General features: G+C 37.3%; 2 protein-coding genes across 10 annotated transcripts in view; one reads left to right on the forward strand and one right to left on the reverse strand.

The window, feature by feature from the left end:
* g6fl (g6f-like) overlaps positions 1–11,282 on the reverse strand; it is a 29,703-nt gene extending 18,421 nt beyond the window's left edge. For 3 of the 4 annotated variants that reach the window (XM_087284963.2, XM_087284965.2, XM_087284964.2), the window contains exons 1-5: positions 11,131–11,282; positions 3,945–4,277; positions 3,590–3,859; positions 1,628–1,663; positions 720–1,043 (exon numbers count right to left, since the gene is read on the reverse strand). In XM_087284963.2, coding sequence (XP_087141089.1) covers positions 720–1,043; positions 1,628–1,663; positions 3,590–3,859; positions 3,945–4,277; positions 11,131–11,203 — 1,036 coding nt within the window. In that variant the 5' untranslated portion in view covers positions 11,204–11,282. 4 annotated transcript variants of the gene reach the window in all.
* A 5,656-nt stretch (positions 11,283–16,938) lies between these two features.
* si:ch73-22o12.1 overlaps positions 16,939–22,324 on the forward strand; it is a 174,134-nt gene continuing 168,748 nt past the window's right edge. For all 6 annotated transcript variants that reach the window (XR_015510998.1, XR_015510997.1, XR_015510999.1 and 3 more), the window contains exon 1: positions 16,939–17,350. Coding sequence is in view for 3 of the 6 variants with exons in the window: in XM_087286620.1 (XP_087142746.1) it covers positions 17,302–17,350 (49 nt within the window). In the remaining 3 variants the exon portion in view is untranslated. The remainder of the gene's footprint in view (positions 17,351–22,324) is intronic.

The following is a 22,324-nucleotide window of genomic DNA, read 5'->3' on the forward strand; positions in this document are numbered from 1 at the left end:
TGGGATGAAACATGCATGCTGCGTGTGTGAGTGCACGGTGAATGCTTTCATTTATCGTGTACTCGTGTCTTTCGTTCACTCTTCTGTTGGTGTTGTGTTTAGCAGGTGGTGCCTGTTTACATGCACCGCGTGCTTGTGTTGTCATGAACACGCGGTTAATGAGATCTCTCATTGGCTGCGTGTTCTAGTCTTGCTTTATGTGAGCACATGGCTTGTGTTGTCTCTTTGTGTCATGTGCTCTCCCGTCCATTGTCTAGTCCCACCCTCCTTGTTAACCCATTATTAGTTAATTGTGTTCATCTGGTTGTGTGTTAATTTACTTCTGTTTATAATCCCCTCATGTCTGCTGTCCTGTGCCAGTTCGTCATAATATGTCGTCGTTTGTAGCCTTATCCAGACTGTCCAGCCCTGTTCCTTACCAGCCAGCCCAGTAAAGTTTCTTTGTGTGTTTTGTTAATGTTTTCCCCCTCGGGGCTGTTTATTTTGCTGTTTGTTTTTATTTTTACTATTAATAAAAACCCATTTAGTTTTGCAATTGAGTCCTCGCCCCTTTCCTCTACACAATTGTGACAAACGATTCCTTCATTATATAACACTGAACATCTCACTCCCTGTGTCATGCTGGTGTCTCTTTTAAAATGACTTTATAGAGATTCCTGTGTTACCTAAAATATCAGAAAGACGATGTGACATTCTAAAGTCCAGGATAAAAATATTACCATGCAAAACACTCAGTTTGTTGGCTTGACTGAAAGCCTTGTCATCCAGGAAGACCTCGCACAAGTAGACTCCTCCATCCTTGAGCGATGGGCTTAAAGAAAAGGAAAAGTTCCCAGCAGTAGCCAAAGAGGCGGAGCCTGTAAATTGAAGGTGGAGTTTGGTTTGGTTGGTGTAGCTCCGCCTCCAGCGGTCATACTGGAATATGAGCTCCATTCTCTTTGAATCAGGATACTCCCAGTAAAGCAGCACATAGTCACCAAGGACAGAAGGACAGGTTATAGTGACCACTGAACGAGAGAGGACCGCCATGGACCTTGATTCTCCTAGAATACACAGGGAAGGGGTGATTCAACACAAGAGAAAGTGTGAAATAAAAAGCACTGGGCGACAGAGCACAAAAAAAGAGAAGCCAATCAAGTGAGAAATGGACTGTAATACTAGAACAATATCGTCAATTTGGATTGATCCCGTCCACATAGTAATCCACTGTGCTGTGAGTCACTTTAGCCTTTTTGTTCTTGACACAGTCAAGCGAATAGAACATTATGAGTCCCAGAGCAAAGTCATGCAGGGAGATATCAGAAACAAGACAGGCATAAAAATGAGGATTATGTTATTAAGCTTAGCGAAAGCTCTTCAGAAACATTCTCCTCTCAGATTTAATAACCCTGATTAACCATGTGCTGACACAACATTTTGAAAGGGAAAAAACATGTGTTTGTTTTGGGGCAAAGAAGGAGTTAATTACAATCTATCAGTAACTAAAGAATATTGAGGTTGAGTATAAATAATTCAGTACTCAGTGAGTTAATATAGCCTGAAGGAGAAAGTTTGAGTGGGTAAATGGCACCTAAGGAAGATCCCATTTTATGCACAATTGTATTCCAGTAACAAAAGAGCCTATTACCATGTGTCACATCTGTGAAAGAAAACACAGCTCTCACTGAAAGAGAAAGAGAGAGAGAGTTAGATGTTGTTTATAATGAGGTTGAGATAATCTTTGCTGTGTAGTATCAGATCTCTAACACTGTTTGCATGAAATAATAGTAATGTTCTATTTAGCCACAATATTGGCAAATGCTTTGTTACTAAGTCAAAGAAAAATCAACCAACGCAGCTCAAAACAGCACACATTAGTAGTAACAATGATCATTTTTAACCTTATTTTTAAAGGATAAACTAGTATTATAGTTATCATGTATATGGGAGTCTAAATTTTGAAAAAAAAAAAAAAAGACTAGCATTATGGAGTTCTCAGGTAATCCAAACAGACTTGGGGTATCTCGTCATCAAATCTCATCTTTAGAATGCAAAGTTTGGGAATATATTTACTCTAAAATAATAAAAAAGTGTCTGAAATAGACTCTGACATTATAAAATAGACTTTAAAATACACCCTAAATTAATAAAATAGGCTCTAAAATAATACAATAGACTCTAAAATAATAAAATAGACTTTAAAATAATAAAACAGGCTGTAAAAGAAGATAATTAAATAGGCTCTAAAATAACAAAATAGACCGTAAAATAATAAAATTGACACTATATACATAAAATTTACCCTAAAATAATAAAATTGACTCTAAAATAGACTCTAATATAATAAAATTGGCTCTAAAATAATAAAACTGATTCTAAAATAGACTCTAAAATAATAAAATTGATTCAAAAATAATAAAATTGACTCTAAAATAATAAAATATACTTTAAAATAATAAAAGTGACCCTAAAATAATAAAATTGACTCTAAAATAATAAAATGGACTCTAAAATAATATGATAAACTTTAAAATAATAAAAGAAACTTTAAAATAATAAAATAGACCCTAAAATAATAAAATAGACCCTAAAATAATAAAATAGACTCCAAAATAATAAAATAGACCCTAAAATAATAAAATAGACTCCAAAATAATAAAATAGACCCGAAAATAATAATAAAATTGACTCTAAAATAATAAAATTGACTCTAAAATAATAAAATAGACTCTAAAATAATACAATAGACCCTAAAATAATAGAATTGACTCTAAAATAGACTCTAAAATAATACAATAGACTCTAAAATAGGCTCTAAAATAATAAAATAGATCTTAAAATAATAAAATAGACTCTAAAATTGGCTCTAAAATAATAAAATAGACTCTAAAATATAAAAAAATGACTATAAAATAGGCTCTAAAATAATAAAATAGACTATAACAAGCTCTAAAATGTAAAATAGACTCTAAAATACATTTTAAAATTGTTCACCATCTCCAAAGAGGCACAATGTATGTTTTGCTTAATGTGTATATTGTAAAATTTGCCATGCATGTTTGTAATGGGGCAACAAACACACGTGGTTTAGGGATGTGTATCTTAGAACTGTAGCCGATATGAAACATCTCAATGCATAACCAATTTACTCATCATTTACTCTCCCTCAAGGGGTTCCATACCTTCATGAGTTTCCATTCCCTCTTTATTTATTAATAAGTTATTCTGAAGAATATTGGAAACCATTCAAATCCAAAATTAAGGATACTATTGAAGTCAATGGCTACCAGTTTCCAACATTCTTCAAAGTATCTTCTTTTGTGTTGCACCACCCCAGTTTTAGTATTTATTTCTGAGATGTGTTTTTTGAATACTCCTTCATGAGAAAGCTGAGTTTGGATATATAGCTCGTTTACATGATGCTTTATGCATGAAGCATGCAATTTTGTATGTGGCCCCTGCTATTTTATCCTTAATAAGAGATAGACTGATTTAACTAGAAAAGAAAAAAGTGCAAGATTAAAACCCTCATATTTATTTTTAAATGCTAACAGCGGCTAAGCAACATCTCTTGGTCATGAGTTTAAATGTGTCTCTCCATAAATCTCACCATTCACTGTCACATTCACCCGGTGCTCAGAGTCAGACGTGCTGCTGTTCCCATGGACACGGATTCTGCAGGTATAGACTCCGCTGTCTTTACTGGTGACGCGAGGCAGTTTACTGAGCAGACGGCCCATGCCATGAGAGATCTCGGTGTACAGCAACTCGCCTGAGGGAGACACCCACGTTCCCCCGGCGGCCACAGAGGCAGGAGACACCTGAGCTGCCAGTCTCAGAGTCCTGTCCACTGTGACAGGGGGCGTAGGAGTGACAGATACTGCAAAAGAGAGGGAGAGATTGCCTGTAGACATCAGGCACATTGAGACATGTTGGATACAGTATTGTGGGCTTGTGTTGTCTACATTTAACCAGAGCGAGAAGAACAATCTTCTCCTGCAACTTCTTGTCATCCTGTTCCACCACACAGGAGTATCGCCCTTGAGTGGCCACTGCAGCGATGAAGTTAAGTGATGCATCTGCAGAGATCTCGAAAGTTCTGCCTCCAAACACTCTGCTTCTGCGTCCGTCTGTCTGTCCGTCAATGCAGTTGGCTGAGAGTAAATATGACCAGCGGTCTTCCCGTACTGACATCATCTTCCAGGTGACCATTACGGACGAGGTGGGTGGCGACTTAAAGCAGGAGATGGTGACGGATGTGTCTTCACGGGCCATGACCACATCATTCCATACATCACCTGGAGAAAAAAACAGATAAAAAACAGGTTAAAATGTGTTTAAACAGCTTATAAAAGAATGAAAAAGAAAAGAAAGACACAATAGTGTGATCTGTGGGACGTACTACAGTGCTCATTCAGTAAAGGCCCAACTAAACAGCTGTGTTTTTAGCAGGCCCGGCCCTAACCGGCCCTAATTTGGCGCCCTAGGCAAGATTTCAGGTCACATCGCAGTAAATTCCACTGCTAGTGTAAAGTCAAAAGAAACTAAACAGCTTCCCTAGTAGCAAAGAATTCTGGCCCAGATTTGGCATAAAGCTGGCACAGCAGGCATTCATCCGGCACTGGCATACAGCATGTGGGCCAAACATGGCCCGGGTTTGGCAGAGGTGGAACCGTCTTTAAGGCGGCTCACAAGATTTGGGCCAGATGAAAAACATAGTATTTGGCTCAGAATTAAAAATTTGAAAGTGGGCCATGTGAGTTTGGCCAGTCTTGACCCACATTTAAAATACACTAAAATCATTTTTGAGTAAAGAAAAAAAATTCTACCAATCAGGTCACTTTGAGAAAAAGCGTGCCCATAGTGTGCCTAAAGCGCATCACTCCATGGGTTTATCAATTTCATTGCAATCGTGACACACCAACCTATCTGGCCCAGTTCAGGCCCAGTTATGAGTTATTAACTTGGCTGAGACTTGGCCCAGATATGGTCCGTGTTTGGCCCTTGTCTGGAAGCCAGATTTGGTCCAGTCATGTACCGTAATTCACTGCGGCATGTGGGCCAAGCAAAACCTGATTGTGTGGGCCAGAGCTGGGCCAGAGAAATTTTGCTATGTGGGTTTTTGATTGACTACTACAAGCTGGGAAAATTCCAGATAAATACGCCAATGCAGTTAACATTATTGCTGAATAGATCTAATATTTACACATTTGCTTAAGGAAGGAATGATGGGGTAGTTACATTAATATTACTATTTTCCAAAACATCTATGCCCTTCCATAACATTAGCTGACGTAAAACTAACAGATAGCACTATAGCTATTTAATGATTAGCAATGTTATGTCATATCTATCAACGTTGGGATGTTAAAATATGGGACAACAAATAGCTTCAAATGATAGAATACATAGCGAACAATAGAAAATATTGACAATAAAATAAAAGGTTTAACCTATTAAAATCAATGGCCTATACAGAAATTAAATAAAGCTGTAAAATCTATTTAACTTTTAATTGTATTTGCTATTTAGTGAAGAGCAGCAAATGAATCTCTCATTGTGTTTTGTTTGATAACAGAGGTGTTAATGTAAGAATTCACAGATCTATAATGAATGAATGAATGAAGCATTCGACTACTTCAGTAACTGTTGTGCTCATTTAAGAGAAATTTAGTTGTGTTTAAAATAAAACAAGCAGAATAGAGCAAAAAAAAAGAAAAAAGAAAAAAAAGAAGCACTTTTCCGACGGTCCCTTACGGAGAGCTCCACTCCGCTCGAGCTCAGCTCTCCCGGCTAAACGCATATCCCAGGCTAAACGGAGCAGTGCTCGTAATATCGAGCGAAAAAAAAGAAAAAGACAGCTGTGAAACATAACCAGCTTTGTCTTTTTGTAGGAAACACACTTTAGATCTTTTTAGGGTAAGAGGTTTTTGAGTTATTGCCATCTATCACTGAATGTGTGTCAGGAATTTTGAAAACAAAACCAACTTATCCCCGCTCATTTCTGGCGCCCCCTGGATGTACAGCGCCCTTAGCATTTGTCTATACTGCCTATGCCACGGGCCGGCAATGTTTTTAGTCTGGATTTGAATGTATCTAATGTTGGAGCACATCTGATTACTTCTGGAAGCTGATTCCAGTAGCAGGGGGTGAAGTAGCTGAAGACCACTTCACCCTGCTTTGTCTGAACTCTTGGAATTTCTAGTGTAACAGAAGCCAGCTAGTAACTGCTGTGAAGGGAAACATCACTCCTCTGGCCCCCATGCTGTAGGTTGCTGGTTTGATTCCAGCTTGGAGCGGGTTCGGTGGTGTAGGACCGGCGGGGTTACATTGGTGCCATGTCCCAGATGGGACTGAGGTTTAGGCAACACAATCTCACGGCAATTCGTAACTTTTTCATTTAGTGGCTAATTCGTACAAATTCGTACGATCTAATTCGTACATTTTAGTACGATTTGCGTATCCCCCAATGACGGTTGGGTTTAGGGGTGGGGTTAGGTGCCACGCCTCCTTTTTAAAATCGTACATTTTCTTACGACTGAACTCGTACGAATTCGTACGAACTAGCCACTAAACTGCCAAAATGTAAAATACTTACGTTTTCTCGTGAGATCAGGCTGGGTTTAGGGAGGTGAGTGTAACGGAGGCCAGCTAGTGAGTGCTGTGCAGGTAAACCTCACTCCTCTGACCTCTAAAGATGCTATAGCTCTCTTTACCCATCCTATATCTGTCATTAGCCAGAAATAAGCCGAGAGACTTCGAGATCTACCTGAGCTCAAACTCCCCTCTCGCCATGCTAACAGGAGGGAGCCCTGGGCTCGAAGATCTTTTAGGCTCAGCGCTTTCTCCTAGGACAGCATGCCAAACAAGCTTTATTATCAATCATCAGCTAAGTGTGAACTCTGGTGTCGTTCAAGTGAAATATGAATGCAACACATAAAAAAGATATCTAAATGAACCAAAAACAGGATGTGGCAACAAAATGTGACCAAAAACGACAGAACGTGGTTTTTTTTATATCATTGTCACATTGTTACCCGTTATAGTTTGTCTCTTTATGGCAGATCTACGTTTGTGTGTGATGGAGGAATTCCTGACACTGTTTTGACACATTTTATAAGCTCTTCACCAGTTCTCAACTGCTAAAAATATGTATGCACATACAACAAGCAAGCACATCACAACATTGTTTTGTGGGTTTGGTGAAGTCAGTCACAAAATATATGTTGTTAAAGCATTTTTGTTTGCTTTGTATATTTATGTTCTGAATTAAAATTGAGAGTGTAAATTCAAAATGATCCAGACCAGTGGTTCTCAAATGTTTTTCACCAAGTACAACCTCAGAGAAAAATTGCCTCTCCAAGCACCACCATACTGACCAGTATTGAAATACAGTATAATGTAGCTACAGCACTGCACAGTTTAAAAATGAGGCATATTAATTCCTTTTATTAAGCATAAGTATTATTGTCAGCCACTTTAAACATTATAAATAATTTGAACATTAAGGGCCCTATCATACACCCGGCGTAATGTGGCGCAAGGCGCAACGCAATTGCTGTTTGTTATTTTTAGCTCGGAGCAAGGGTCATTTTGAGGCATTGCGCCACACTGTTTAAACAGCAAATGCATTTGCACTCATATGTGCGCCCATAGGCGTTCTGGTCTAAAAAAGCAGGCGTGTTTTTGCGCATTGCTATTTTGAGAAACTGTAATATACTGTTCTTTAGACCAGAACAAAGTCGGTCTATTGTCTGGCGCAAAGTGCGCCTGGCTTACACACTACACACAAGATGTAGAGCTATACGCAAATATCTTTACATATGAACAAGATATAATATATTAAGGATATATATAATAAGGATATATATAGGATATAAATGATTAAAATATTACAATACATATTAATTTCTAGCCTACATGAATTTAAAAACCACTGCCTTCATCTCGGGAGGCCTTTTAAGTTCATTCAATTTGCTTCTGTATAATGTTATTATTATTATACAAGTATTATTTATTATATGCATATTTATATTTGTTTTATTAAAACAAGCTTAGATTTGTCCACCTGTCAAGTTTTAGACCTTATGGGGCATGGCAGGTGTATTTGGAAATAACTCAGTATTTCGACCACACTTTGTTATTATTGTTCATTTATTCGTTTGCTGGAAATTAGAACTAAATTTAAAAATAGTTTTTAAAACAAATATTTGCGCTTAACAAACTAAATTAATTATTTATAGGCTAATTGATGTCTGTGCGGTAAGGTTTCCCTATCCACGAGAGCAAAAGCGAAAGTGAACTTACTTTACGTCATGTAAATAGCAAATGCGCTTATGGCGTGACGCAGCTGGCTCCTAAAGGGAATGGGAGATGAGACTCTGATTGGTTTATTCTCAAAACACACATATAACTCATTAAGAAAATAAACTCAACCCTTTCAGACCATGCGCCTCGGTGCAAAGTGGATTTTCCCATTCTCATATTAGAAAATATGGATTATGACACGCCCTGAATGCGTTTGCGCCCTGCGCTTTCCGTTTTGCGCATGGACCGTCAAAATAGAGCCCTAACTGAGCTTGCAGGTAAAAAAAAAAAAAAACTTTTAACTTTTAAATAAAAATGTGGTTTTTAAGAGTTCATTAAAAATGTCACTGTTCTTAAAGTAAAAAGAAAACTGCTGTACTTTAATGTAAAGTGTTAACTTAGTAGCTTATTCATCAAAACCAGCAAATGTTGCTTGGGTGTTATAAATATAGGCTATATGTCTTATTCATATAAAGTTTTGAAATCTAATCATTAACTTGTATGTAGATTGCTAGGAAACCTTTTTTTGAAAGAATGTCAAGCTGACAAAACATTGCACTCTGATACAAGTTTTATTCATGGAGAAAATTAAAAAGCACTGCAGTGTTTGGGTGTTCTGTGTTTGTCTAAGATAATTAGTCTACAGAAATTATATTCCATACAAAATATGAAGCTGATCTGTCAGTTCTTGTCACATGACTCACTGTGTGGCATTCTGAGAAGGTTAAGATGTTTTCAACTGCGTACGCCTGGAGTATACGAGTGCGTTGCGCTGCTTGCACCTTCCTACTCAGCGATTCCTCCGCATACCACTAGAAGTAAGCCTGCGCACCATCAGTGGTACACGTACCACAGTTTGAGAATCACTGATCCAGACCAAATTTGTCCTTTTTTGGGCCCAAACCAATGAAATCAACAAAAACAAACTAGCACAGACCACAATGGAAATTGTCAGGAGACTCAAAAAAAGTGACCAACCTGACTGTTACCTGTTTAGTTTAGTAAAGGGCACTGTCGGAGATTTGAGGGGTGATTTTTAACATCCTATTCATGGAACCTTGATGTTTGTACATTTAAGCCCTGATAATCTGACAAATTGCATGTTTAATGTTAAATGAAACATAGTTTGATGCCATGTTATAAGTGATACTTACAGAACAACTTGAAGTTAAAGGATGTTGCTATCAACAAAACAAAACTCAGACTATGCCTGTTTTGGCATTTATATGTGTTGTGAGCACAATGTGTGTTGTATTTGTGAACATGCGTGTTGTCAGTGTGATGAAGATGTTTTCTTAATCTGTAAGTGTTTTTCTATTAGCAAGTATTTTCTTATCTTGAAGTACCAAATAAGCTATTTTATCTATTTGCGCAGAACCAGTTTTTTATGATATGTCTTCATATGAGACAAACCATTTTGCTAGTTTTTGGGGGCAAGATTCACACTTACAGTGCACTGTAAAAATGCTGCGTTCCACACAGTCAATCTGTATTGAGATAACATGAAGGAATTAAGTTAAATCAGTCATTTTTATAAGTGGATTGAACATAAAACAATTGAGTTGTTCCCCCCAAAAAAACAAAAAAAAAGTTGTTTCAGCTAATTTTAAATAAGTAAACAAACAGCAAATGTCATTTGTCGAGTGTAGTTTGTTTCTCTTGGTTTGATTGGCTGAGACCACAAAAAAGACACACATTTAGGTTTTGTGTGTGTGTGTGTGTTTGTGTGTGTACAAATATTTTATACTCCCAGTTACAGACTACATCATAAAGCATAAGTAATTTTATTTAGAAATTGATGGTATTTCTTTTTTGGAAAAAGACTGAAAATAAAAAGATGCACTGCCGACTTTGTTAGATCTGACAGTTATGTTGCAACACATTAGTGTGAGTAACAGTGTTTCACTGTTGCTTCTTCTGTTACAGATCGTTTCAAACGTCTTTAACTAAAATGACTCATATCACTTTCAGATTTGTCACAGCAGCCATAATTCAGCTAATATTGTTAAAATAGTAGCAGAACACATTCACTGAAATGCAGCATGCCTATTAAAACAAAGTCATGTTGTTTTTGGTATAAAAACACTTATAATACTTTTAGTTACATGTTTAAAATGCTAAAATAAACATTTTAAATGGACCTAGGAGAACGTTACAAAAAATATGTAGTTTACGACTCATTTAATGATAACTTTTTAAACTTTGGAAATGTTCTTGCACTACTTAAATATAAACAAAGTTATCTAAAATAATATTAAACGTGGCTCCTTTAATTTTACCTACGTAAAAGTGAAGCATACATAACTAAAATCGTTTTTCCCCACCAAATTTTCTATAGACCCCCTAAAACCAACTTGCAGACCCCTATAGGGGGTTCCCATCCCAGTCTGAAACCCCCTGCAGTGCTGTGTAATAAGCAGTTATCTATGTTAATCAGCCCATGAATATAAGTCAAATGCAATTTAGTGCCTCTGTGGTACATTTAGATAAGAGAGAAGTGCTTCCAGTCCCTAATGTGTGTTTGATTTTTCGGTATATTAGTTATACTTGGAAATTTAAATTTTTCAATTTCTTCTTTATATCATGGAAACTAAAGTGAAGGAATATTGAGTGCCTTCACATGATGTTCTCATCTAAACTATCCCTGCTGAACTCTCGCCTGTGTTACTTTTGTGTTTAATTGTGAGAAAAGAAGACTCATAAATTACATGATTAGGCTGCATTTTATACCAGCATGATATATTAAATGTATGGCATACATGTACACACACAATTATAAATGATATGTAGAAATCTAAATTCTTTATATAACAAGAAACAAAATAATTAGATAGATTTTCATACCTGCCATGAGCGGAGAGAAGATTACGCATAATCCAAAACTAACAATTATAAAAGCTTGATCATTTTTCCTCATGATGCTTCTAGGAAGCAATATATCCTTAATAGTTAGTTAGCTAAAGTTCAAGAGGTTTGTCTTCTTTTTTTCACATTTGCCCACAAGGGCAAGCAGGAAAAGGGCCTGACACAGATTAACTTAACAGAAACTGATAAGCAGAACAAATGTCAACACACATAAGGAAAAACGGAAGCAAAATTACACATCTAGAAGCCGATAAAAAGAACGCACACTACTTTATATTCAGCTATGTCATCTGCATTCACATGCTGTTGTGTTAAGCTTTAAAGGAAGATTCCACTTTGTTGTAAACAAGCACTTTAGCATTGCTTAGCATAGATTATTGGATCAGATTAGACCATTAGCATCTTGCCAAAAAGAAAAAAAAAGTTTTGATAATTTTCCCATTCAAAGTTAAAGTTGAATAAAGTTGAAGGAATCTCTATTTTATCAAGCCGCTCAATACGCCCAACTGGTCGCCAACGGTCACTGTTGCTCATGAAGACGGAAGCCGCCATAAGTCGCTTACTCTCCATTGAAATTAATGATCGTTTGTCGCTTGCTGCTGTGAGTCGATAATAGTGTGAATGAGGCTTTACCCTTAAACAGTTGAGTTTAACCATATTTTGAATCCGTCTTCAAGTCTGGCTTATTCTAATTTTAGCTTAGCTTAGCTTAGCACAAATAATTGAATGGGATTAGACCATAAGCATCTCAATAGTTGATAAAAAAAATATTTAGCTAATTTTACTTTTTTAAAGCTTGACTCTTAGTTACATACTAAGATGGTGGAAAATGAAAAGTTACTATTTACTGGGTCGATATGGCAAGGGATTATACTGTCATTCTGGTGTAATAATCAACAAACTATACTTTCGTACCATGGCTGCAGCAAGCCCAAGGGTATGCAGGACTGTTACCTTACTTAGCTGGAACTATTTTCAAGTTCTGCTTAATATCATTGCTCCTGCTCCAGCCGTGGTAGAGCAGCAAAGTTCTAAGTTGACCAGTCATATCCATAGCCATATCAACCAAGAAAATGGTAACTTTTCATTTTAGTACATGATGTAACTGCAGAAGAGTTAAGCTTTTAAAAATTAAATTAGCTAAATAATTTTTTGATCAATTATTGAGATTCTGGGCGTCACAGTGGCGGAGTGGGTAACACAATCGCCTCACAGAAAGAAGGTCGCTTGGTTTGAGCCTCGGCTGGGTCTGTTGGCATTTCTGTGTGGAGTTTGCATGTTCTCCTCATGTTTGCGTGGGTTTCCTCCGGGTACTACGGTTTCTCCCACAGTCTAAAGACATGTGGTGCAGATTAATTAAATAAGCTGAATTGGCCGTTGTGTGTGTGTGTGTGTGTGTGAGTGTGAATGCAAGAGTGAGTGTTTCCCAGTGTTGGGTTGCAGCTGGAAGGACATCCGCTGTGTAAAACATATGCTGGATGAGTTGGCGGTTCATTGTGCTGTGGCGATCCCTGAATAATAAAGAGACTAAGCCTAAAAGAAAATGAATGAATGAACTGAGATGCTAATGGTCTAATCCAATTCAATAATTTGTGCTAAGCTAAGCTAAAAGTGGACCAAGTCAGACCTGAAGATGGATTCAAACAATGGTAAAACTCAACTGTTTAAGGGTAAAACCTGATTCACACCATGAGCGACTCGCAGCAGCAAAGCAACAAGGGATCATTCATTTTAACAAAGAGAGAGTGACTTCTGGCGCCCACCGTCCAAATGAGGGACTTTTGGTTACCAGGTGGGCATATTGAGCGACACTGAGTGAATCCTTCAACTTTATGCAAATGAAGAGCGACTTTCTAGAGCGACAGCCAATAGGAGCACCAGTAGAGCTCATGTGGTCCTTTCTCAGCTCTTGCAGAGGCCAGTTGTATTCTGTGCTGCTGACCTACATAGACCTGCGTTTGCAGCAGGTCGCCACCCAGAGCAACAGGCAGCTACAAAGTCGCTGCTGGTGTGAATGAGGCATCAGAGCTTTTCTTTTAAAAGCTACATAAAGTACGGATAATGTAAAATATGACTATTTCTAAACTCTAGCCCATGGGAAGTGTTCAAAATGGACAGAGCAGACTGTTGGCCAAGAGCTGACTGTGAGAATATACTTGTAAAAAAAAAGAGAAAGTGAGAGAGCAGAATAAAAAGGAGGGGAGGGTGGATTTAGAGATGTAATCAGGAATGGTCTTCAGCTTCTGGCTAAATGTCTTTACATCCCTGTAAATGTCTTTAATTAAAGCTAACAGACTTATCAGAGCCTTCAAGTCCCATTACCAGCTCAGCTCCTAATCACCTCCGAGCTAAAGAATGAGAGAGGGTCTTAAAGAAAAGAGATAAAAATGGAGAAAACTGAAACGGAGAAAGGAAGGAAGGAGTAAATGAGCAGGGAAAGAGGAACTTCAGAGAGAGCAAACTAGGGCACAGCAGCTAATGAGAGTCATAGTACTGTACGTGTCATTGGGCCCGTGCAAACAATCAAACCGGGAGAGTGATTAAGAGAGAGAGAGATGCTTCGGTTATGATTTATTGGGCTGCTGATACTCAATGTGACTACTGAAGTATAGAGTCGGGCCCTTTTCAGCATCATAAATGATCTCTCTCAAACTTGCCTATTTTGCCTTCAGACTCAAGAGTGAGGAAAAGTAGTCGACTTCAAAAGCAGAGTTTCCGAACAAAGTCAGTGGGAGATGTAGATCTGCAGAACTTTAATGCAAGGGATTTTTTTTTCTTGGTCATTTCACAGATGAGCTGAGAGTTTTGAGGGGCATTTAATCAAAAAATAAGCTACTTGACCACTTAGGACCTCAGGAAATCACTGACCCCCATGTTATACTGCCTGAAACAGATTTGGAAAAGGCTTCAACGAGTATTTATATTTGCAAACTGTGTCAGAGGTTTCTCCTTACAGTGTCAGAGGTTTCTATTTATAACTTGTTTTTGTGATATCAGAGCCCTATACTTTATCTGCTGATTTCTTGATTGGTAAATCAGATGTTTTTAAGTTAGTTAGTATCTACTCAGTGCTCAAAACACTTCAAATCAATTCATTATAGCAGAAAAAAAAAATTTAAATAACTGATTCATTGTGTACTGGAGAAAGCTTTATTGATTAAAATAAAACTTTGTGAGATTGTAGAAATCTAGTGAGTGACAGCTATTTAGTGATGATGAGGAAACGTTCTCTGCATGCTCTTAAATCTGTTGAGAATTAGAATTAAATGTTTGTTTATTTTTCTTGGGTAAAACTGTTTTTGCATAATAATTAACCACATTTTGTCTTGTTTGTCAACAGATTCTGTTAATAAAACATTTGTGAACGAGAAACTACAGGAAACTGTTAGTTAATTGATATTTGTTTACAGTGTGGGATCATGGCATGCTAATTTTGATTACTTTTCTAATAAGGAAAATAGAAAAAAAGTCACCTTCACTGACTTAATTTTTCTTTTTCTTATTTTGTGACTTGAAAATATCGAATAATAGAGAAAGTAACTTTTTCCAAATCAAAAGTTGCCTCAGCAGAGATCAAGGTTGCATAAAGCAATTGGAAAACTAATGAATAAATGAAAAACACCTATCAACTGACAAAGAAAAGGCAATAATGAACAGATTTAGAAAATAATGAATTTATTGAATTTACATTAATCCATACATGTTGTTAAGACAGGCCCGTAGTCAGGGGGGTTCGGGTGGTTCGATACACCCCCCTCCCCCCAACGACAAAATACAGTATTTGTCTACTACAGTATATGAGCACATTTGTCCTATTTTTGACAGTATGCCATCATAAATTGTGAAAAAAGCTTTACACCACAAACGCTCAGGGGCAGACTTCATGGTTTTGGGGGCTCAAGCAAATTCCAGGTATGGGTCTCCAATACTTTTTTACTTTTGTAACAATTATTTTACCGTATTACATCTTTAAACTTTAAGAAGCTCTTACAGACCTGTAAACAGGCCACCCCCACGCCCTCCTACAAGATTAAGTCCAGAATTTGGCCACTATATGACTGTATGAGCACATTTGTCCCATTTTTGACAGTATGCCATCATAAATTGTGAAAATAACCAGTAGAAGAAGGCTTTAAGACAAATTACATTTTTACTTATTCACATGTACAAGTTCTGATTGGGGAAATTCAATTCCATTCAATTTATTTATAAAGCACTTTAAAACAACACAGTTGACCAAAGTGCTGACAACAAAGAGTAAAACAAACTTTAAAATACAAATAAATAAACATAAAATGTCAACATCTCACGCTGTGCTAAAAGCCAAATTGAGCAAGTGGGTTTTAAGAAGATATTTAAAAACAGTAATGGAAGAGGCTTGTCTAATATACAACGGCAACTCATTTCACAATTTTGGTGCAGCCACACAGCAAAAGCCCAATCCCCTCTGAGCTTTCGACTGGTCCTGGGCACACCCAGGAGGAGCTGGTCGGCTGACCTGAGGGAATGTGAATGTGTGTAAGGACAGAGAAGCTCAGAGAGGTAAAGGGGTGCAGTACCATTTAGACAACTAAAAACAAATAAAAGTAACTTAAGTGAAATGAAATGAGCTGGCCAGTTTGTTACTGACCTACAGGCTATAGTTTTTAATGTTTTTTGGTTATTTGTTTTTTAATGATGCATGATAATAGTTTTTTATTCCATGAATAATTATTTTTTTATACTTCTTTATTCAAAATGTTAAATTAAAAATTTCAATCTTATAACATAATTTGTAAAACTGCAACCACTTACCGTTTAAATGTATATTTCTAAATAAACACGTGGTACAATAGTAAGCACTATGACAACATTGTAGGAAGTAATTATGTTGCATCAAAAGAGTGCTTATGAAAACCATCTTACAAGCTAAGCTAAAGATTAGTGCGTAAAATGTCACTAAAGTACAATATTTGAATCTATAATTTAATAAAATAACTGCAATAAGCTCCACTTTTTGAGAAAAAAGAATCACCTCTTTCAATAGGCGGGCTACGGGTCTGTAAGAGTTACTTAAAGTTTAAATATGTGATACGGAAAAATAATAGTTACAAAAGTAAAAAAGTATATAGTTGGAGACCCATAACTGGAATTTCCCCCAAATCATAGTCAACCCTAGAGTGTTTGTGGTGTATAGTTTTACCAGCAGGGGGAGCGCTAGAGCTACCTGTTCTAGTTCACCACACTTGCAACTTATCAACCAGCAACTATCTAACCCCAATATATAGTAATATCAGGCTCACATTACTTGCTAAATTATCTTGGAGCTCCTCGAAACTCATTGTGGTAAAGTTATACTTGCGTTTTAACCTGTAAGCAAACAAAGGCTACTGAGAAATCACGTGTCTATTCTGTGAAATCCAAAAACTGATTAAAAAGTTATCCAACGCTGGTTTTGAATGGTTCATAAAAGAAAAAGTTAAGAAACATTCGCATCTAAAGAAGCAAACACAACTTTGTAACGATTACACGGGGAGTTTCGTCGTGTTACGAAGTGGCTCTGCATTTGTTTTAGTGTATAAAATGCAGCCTGACATTTATGCAAACAATGTTTTTATTGTCCTAACTGGATCAAGTGGCAGTTTAGTTGCCTAAAATTGAAAATAAAACTTACTGTACCCGGGAAAGTACCCATCTCTTAGAATTGTGGGTGACTTTAAGTAGCATGACGCAGCATGACATCACACGCGTGTGTCCAATGAGCGCAGCCCTTATGATAGAGTTTCAACAGTGCGATCCCAAAGCGACAGGTTTGAGACTCCACCGTCTGCCGAAACATCCAACTCACTTACCGGATATTTCTTCACCTGTAGGACGTTTATTAACCGGCCACCGGACGCCGCGCTACAGTTTCTGAGGACTAAAGCTGTTTACACGATTTAAAGGGGATTTGTTGACGCTAGATTGTAAACCAAATCAAGAGGAACGCGCTGAACACAGCGACTCACCTTTACATCAAGTTTCTCTGCTCGACTACTGAAGGAAACTAAAGGAACTTCATAACAGTATCTCAATCGGACTGTGTCGATTGATTTTTGTTTTGGCGATTCTGTGCTGATTGAGTTCAACAAGCGGACAACCGACAAGGTGGACTGTCCAGCCTTCCCTCCGATGACCATGTCAGGACTGTTAGGCGCTCTCTTTCTCCTTATTGTTCAAGGTAAGACCTGCTATTTGCCGTTTAAATAGTAAGGAGATCAGTAATTACTGGCAGCTATGAACAACACAGTTCTCTTTCATTTTAAGTATAGTAGAAACACTCAACACAAGCGCTCCGCAACTCGACAGTAGAAAGATCCTTGAGCGCGTCTTCAGGGTGCTCGCTTCTCACACTCATCTCTGTCTGCAGTCATGTTTATCTTAAAACTATTTTATTAACAATCCATGTGGCTCACTGGTTAACTTTGTCGGTTTGGTGGCTCCTTTAGTTTCGTTCCTTAGGGACTGTATGAGTTTGGTTTCGATAAGCGCCATGTTTCTCTAGGTGTGGCCTTGGGAAGTGCTTTTTGCCCATTACGTGTTGACAGGTGTGTTTGTTTGCGAAACTGTGGACCTCATCCAGTCGTCCTTGAGTGTTCGCTTGTTCCTCGTAACGTTACTCTAAGCTCTTACATTATTTCACCATGTCCCTCAACACTCCTTTCTCCCTGCACATCATATCCTATATTTTCCAGCTGAACGAACGCGCATGTAAATCAATGTAAATCAGTAAATGCATGTAAATCAAACGTTTATTACGTAACAGGCTGATTTCGACATGTTATTCATTTAGTGTCTTTAACTTATGTTAGGTATGTTTTCTTGTAAAACATTTTTATTTCCTTCATTTAATGTTTTTGAATATTAATCAATTTGACTTACTACGCTTTGTTAGTAATTATTTTTTCTCAGCAGGACCTATCATGACAGATCTGTTCATATCGAAAGCTGACGTCACTGTCTGTTGTTTCGTCATGTTTCACCGCACGGCTTGCCTTTTGATGGTGGACTCCTCGGTGTCTTTTGCGGTTCAATTATTTAGTGTCCGTGTCTCAGTTCGCAGGTGCGCTACACCTGACAGCGAGTGAGCTGAACTGAGCTGCTGTCGGCGTCTTGAAAACTGCTGTGCTGCTTGATTGTCCAGCCGAGCGCACTGTTGAAGATGTCAGGAATTTTAAATGTAGAAATTCCACTGTTAGGACTTGTTACTTTGCCTTACTGCAAGCTTTCACAGTGATTAAAGAAGTGAGTTCCACAAGTAATGCTTGTGCAAGCTTATCAGTCAGTACAAATCTAAACAACAATAAAGATTTCAAAATGTTTTTTTTAAAGTTTCCCAAAGAACTTTTCAGACAATATTTTTGGTCACTTTATTTTGATGGTCCGTTTGTTGAATTTAAGTTACGTTGCAACTAATTCTCATTAGATTAGACTGTTAGCTTGGGGTTAGGGTTAGTATAAGTTGACATCTTGCAAAGTTTCTTATAGTCAGTTAAATGTCTGTTGAAGAAGCAATATCAAGATTTTAAACATTCTACTAATATTCAAATAGGCCATCAAAATAAACTGTTACCACATTTTGTAAAGAAACCATTTTTAATAGTGTAATAGACATTTTTTTTATGTTATTTTCCCAAAACACGAGAAGGACCAGATACTGTGGACTTATAAATCTTTAAAAATGACAGTTTACCCATTGACACTGATCAAACCATCTGATTAAAATGTTCAGTGTGTCACTTGAAATTCAAATCTGCTTTTGCAGATTGACTTGCACTAAGCCAGAGAACGACATGCACAACATCATAAATCACAATTTATCTATGTTTTATCAATTATTTCAAGTTTTCAACATTTAAATATCTTGAAACTAAACCCAACATAATTTCAGGCTCACATTACTTGTTTAGTTGTCTTGGAGCTCCTCTAAACTCATTGTTGTAAAATTATACTTGCCTTTAAATCGAAAAGTAAACTGAGAGGCTAACGAAAATTCGAGTTTCCAGTCTGTGAAATCCGAAAACTGGTTTAAAAGTAGGCTACAGCGAGAAGAAGAACTAAAACAATGCTGCTTTTAAATGGTTCAAATAAAACAATATTAAGAAACATCCATGTGGAAGCAAACACAAATTTGTAAAGATTAGACAGAGTTTTGTGGTTACGAACTGGTGCACTTCATTTGATTTAGTGACATTATAAAATGCAGCTGTATATTTACACACAATCCTAACTGCTAAATCACAGTTTAGTGGTGTTTTATCAATTATTTAAGTTTACGACATTTAAATGTCTTGAAAACTGCTGTGCTGCTTGATTGCCCAGCAATTTAAGCATTTTAAATGCAGAAATTCCAGTGTAAGAACCTTTTAGTTTGCCCAACTGCAAGCCCTCACAGTGATTAAAAAATTGAGTTCCACAAATAAGGTTTAGAGTTATTTAAAACAAATCTTTAAATGAAAAGTCTTCCAATAATCAGTATTTTTTACACTGTAAAGAAAATTGTGGAATTAAACGGCTCTTTATGGAACCAGCACTGTCATTAAAGAACTTTTAAGATCACATTTAGGTCTGTTTTAAGATCACAACCTCTCGTTCAAAGATGAAAAGGGGTTTTGAAGCTTTATAAAATTTTCTAAATCTGTGTCCATCAGAACGTTTCTGTTTATTATTATTATTATTATTATTATTATTATATTTATTATCATGAACTGAATAAGTTAAATTGGCCATTGTGTGTGTGTGTGTGTGTGTGTGTGTGTGTGTTTGTGTGTGTGTGTGTGGATGCAAGAGTGTTTTCCAGTGTTAGGTTGCGGCTGGAAGGGCATTCGCTGCTTAAAACACATGCTGATAAGTTGGCAGTTTATTACGTTTTGGTCTTCCCAGGTTAATAAAGGGACTAAGAGAAAATGAATGAATGAATATTTATTATTTATCATTATTATTCATATCATTAGAGAAAACGATCACTTGGCTATAATCTATATACACTAAGGACATTACAGCCATATTAAAATCCTTCAGATTATTAGCTTTTACTAATTTATCAGAAAATTTTGATAGTTTAAAATATAGTTGTGTTTTAATAAGTCAGAGAATTGTTTAATTTAACCTACTAAATCTGCTATCGTTCATTCATTTTAATCAATCATCCACTCATTTCATCATTCACATTAAATTTTACTCTCAATTATTAAGTAAAAATGTATTTTATATTTAACCAAAACATATGATGCATTCATCGTTACATTCTACATGTAGCATTTCTATAAATACTTCAGAATTAGCCTTATTTATGGCAACTTCATGTATCTAGAGGGTGCGATGCGTTTGTGACATCATCAGATGAGAGGTTTATGACATCATCAGATGCAGTTCTTTGTCGTAACTCAAAACTCAATTCACTGCTTTAACTTATTCATGGTCTGGACCTCTTCTTGCCTGGGCCCATTTCACAGTACATCGGCTGCACATCAGGGGGAAACTAGAATAACGAAACAAAGGATTTGTTTTATTTATGAACTGAGCAGCGGAAGAAGGGTCACGATTGTTTCGCTTAAGCAAACAGTATAAACAGACCTGGTGTGTTTCTTTTTTCCCCCCTACCCTTCGCATCCGTTTAGTTCAGCGTCCTGGGAGCTTTTGCCTTTATACACAGCAGTTGCGAAATATTTCAAGGGTCAAAGCTTTGTTTTGTGCACTCTGCGGCCCCTGCAGACTTATATTCATTGTGTTCCTATTAAAAACAATCAAACCGACTATGAACACCAATATAAAAGCTTAATTTTAGTAAGCTTGTTAATGGTTTTTAAATTAGGAGACTTGCAGACAGGAAGCAGGTTTGAGTATAGTTTTATAATTGTAAATACTTGGCTGGTTCATCTATCTAGTCCCCAGACCCAAATGTAGGCTACTGGGAGCAGCGATCTGCACAATAACAGCTCCTGATTGTGTTCTAATACCCTCCTAGTGAACACGGGTCAAAAAATGCTCGAACCCGTTGGCATGGAGACGTTGTGTTTTCATTGAAAGCCAGGGTTAGGGGGGCCTACTGTAGCGGCGTCTCTGGCTGAATGCATCAAGTGTGTGTGTGTTTGTTTGAGTGTGAGAGAGAGACGGAGGAGGGGTTCGAAAATGTTAGGCTGCTACGATGATGGAGGCGGAGGCCAAGCTGACCTTATTCTAAACTGTGTGCGCACGGCAGTGACAGACGCACACACTAACAAGCGCATGCAGTGATTGCGACAGTGCTGGCTCAACAGCGAAGGAGCGTTCAGTAAATGGGCGAAATAGTTGCTTTCACAAACGGAGGAGCATGCAAACAAAAGTTGAAGCCTCCATTCTCCCATCACGTTTCCTTCCCTCCCTTCCTCTCTTTCTGCGTCCCTTGCCGTCCTTATCCGCTTGCTTTTGTTTGAGAGATGATTGTCATTGGTGTATTCAAATCTTCCCCCGCCCCACCTCACTCTGACCTCAAGGCCACGCTGTTTATTAGCGTCTGAGCCGGTGAAAGAACGCGGGAGGAGGTGTAGCCATAGACGGGACTGAAAGACTGTGGAAAGAACCTTGATTTAAAAAGGTTTCATTCCAGTCAAAATGCTTGCACAAGGTCATCAGTCAATACAATCTGAACAAGAAAGGTTTCAAAATGATTTTTTTTTTTAGTTTTTGGTTTGCTGAAGAACTTTTCAGTTTACATTTTCTAAAGAAACCAGTGTGATAGACATTTCTTTCAATGTTATTTCCCCCAAACAGAAGAGGACCTGATACCGTCACCTTCTAAATCTTTAAAAATAACCCATTGACATGTATGATTAAACCAGTCTGATTAAATTGGCTTGCGATAAGCCAGGGAAAGACCTGCACGGCGATTGTCATTAATCACTTGTCATCAGTCTTTTATAAGTTATTTAAAGTTTATAACATTGGTCTCAAACTGGATTCCTGGAGAGCCGCAGCTCTGCACAGTTTTACTTCAACCCTATTCAAACACAGATGATCCAACTAGCCAAGGTGTTCAAGACTTCTAGAGACTATAAAGCAGGTGTGAGTTGGAGGTGGTTGGAGCGAAACTATGTTGAGCTGCCGCCCTCCAGGAGTTAAGTTTGAGACTATTGGTAGGCCTGTCATGATATCTGTTTTTTTGTGGTACGATATA

This window comes from Danio rerio, chromosome 16 (assembly GCF_052040795.2).
Source record: "Danio rerio strain M-AB ecotype USA chromosome 16, GRCz13ab, whole genome shotgun sequence".
Lineage (NCBI taxonomy): Eukaryota > Metazoa > Chordata > Actinopteri > Cypriniformes > Danionidae > Danio > Danio rerio.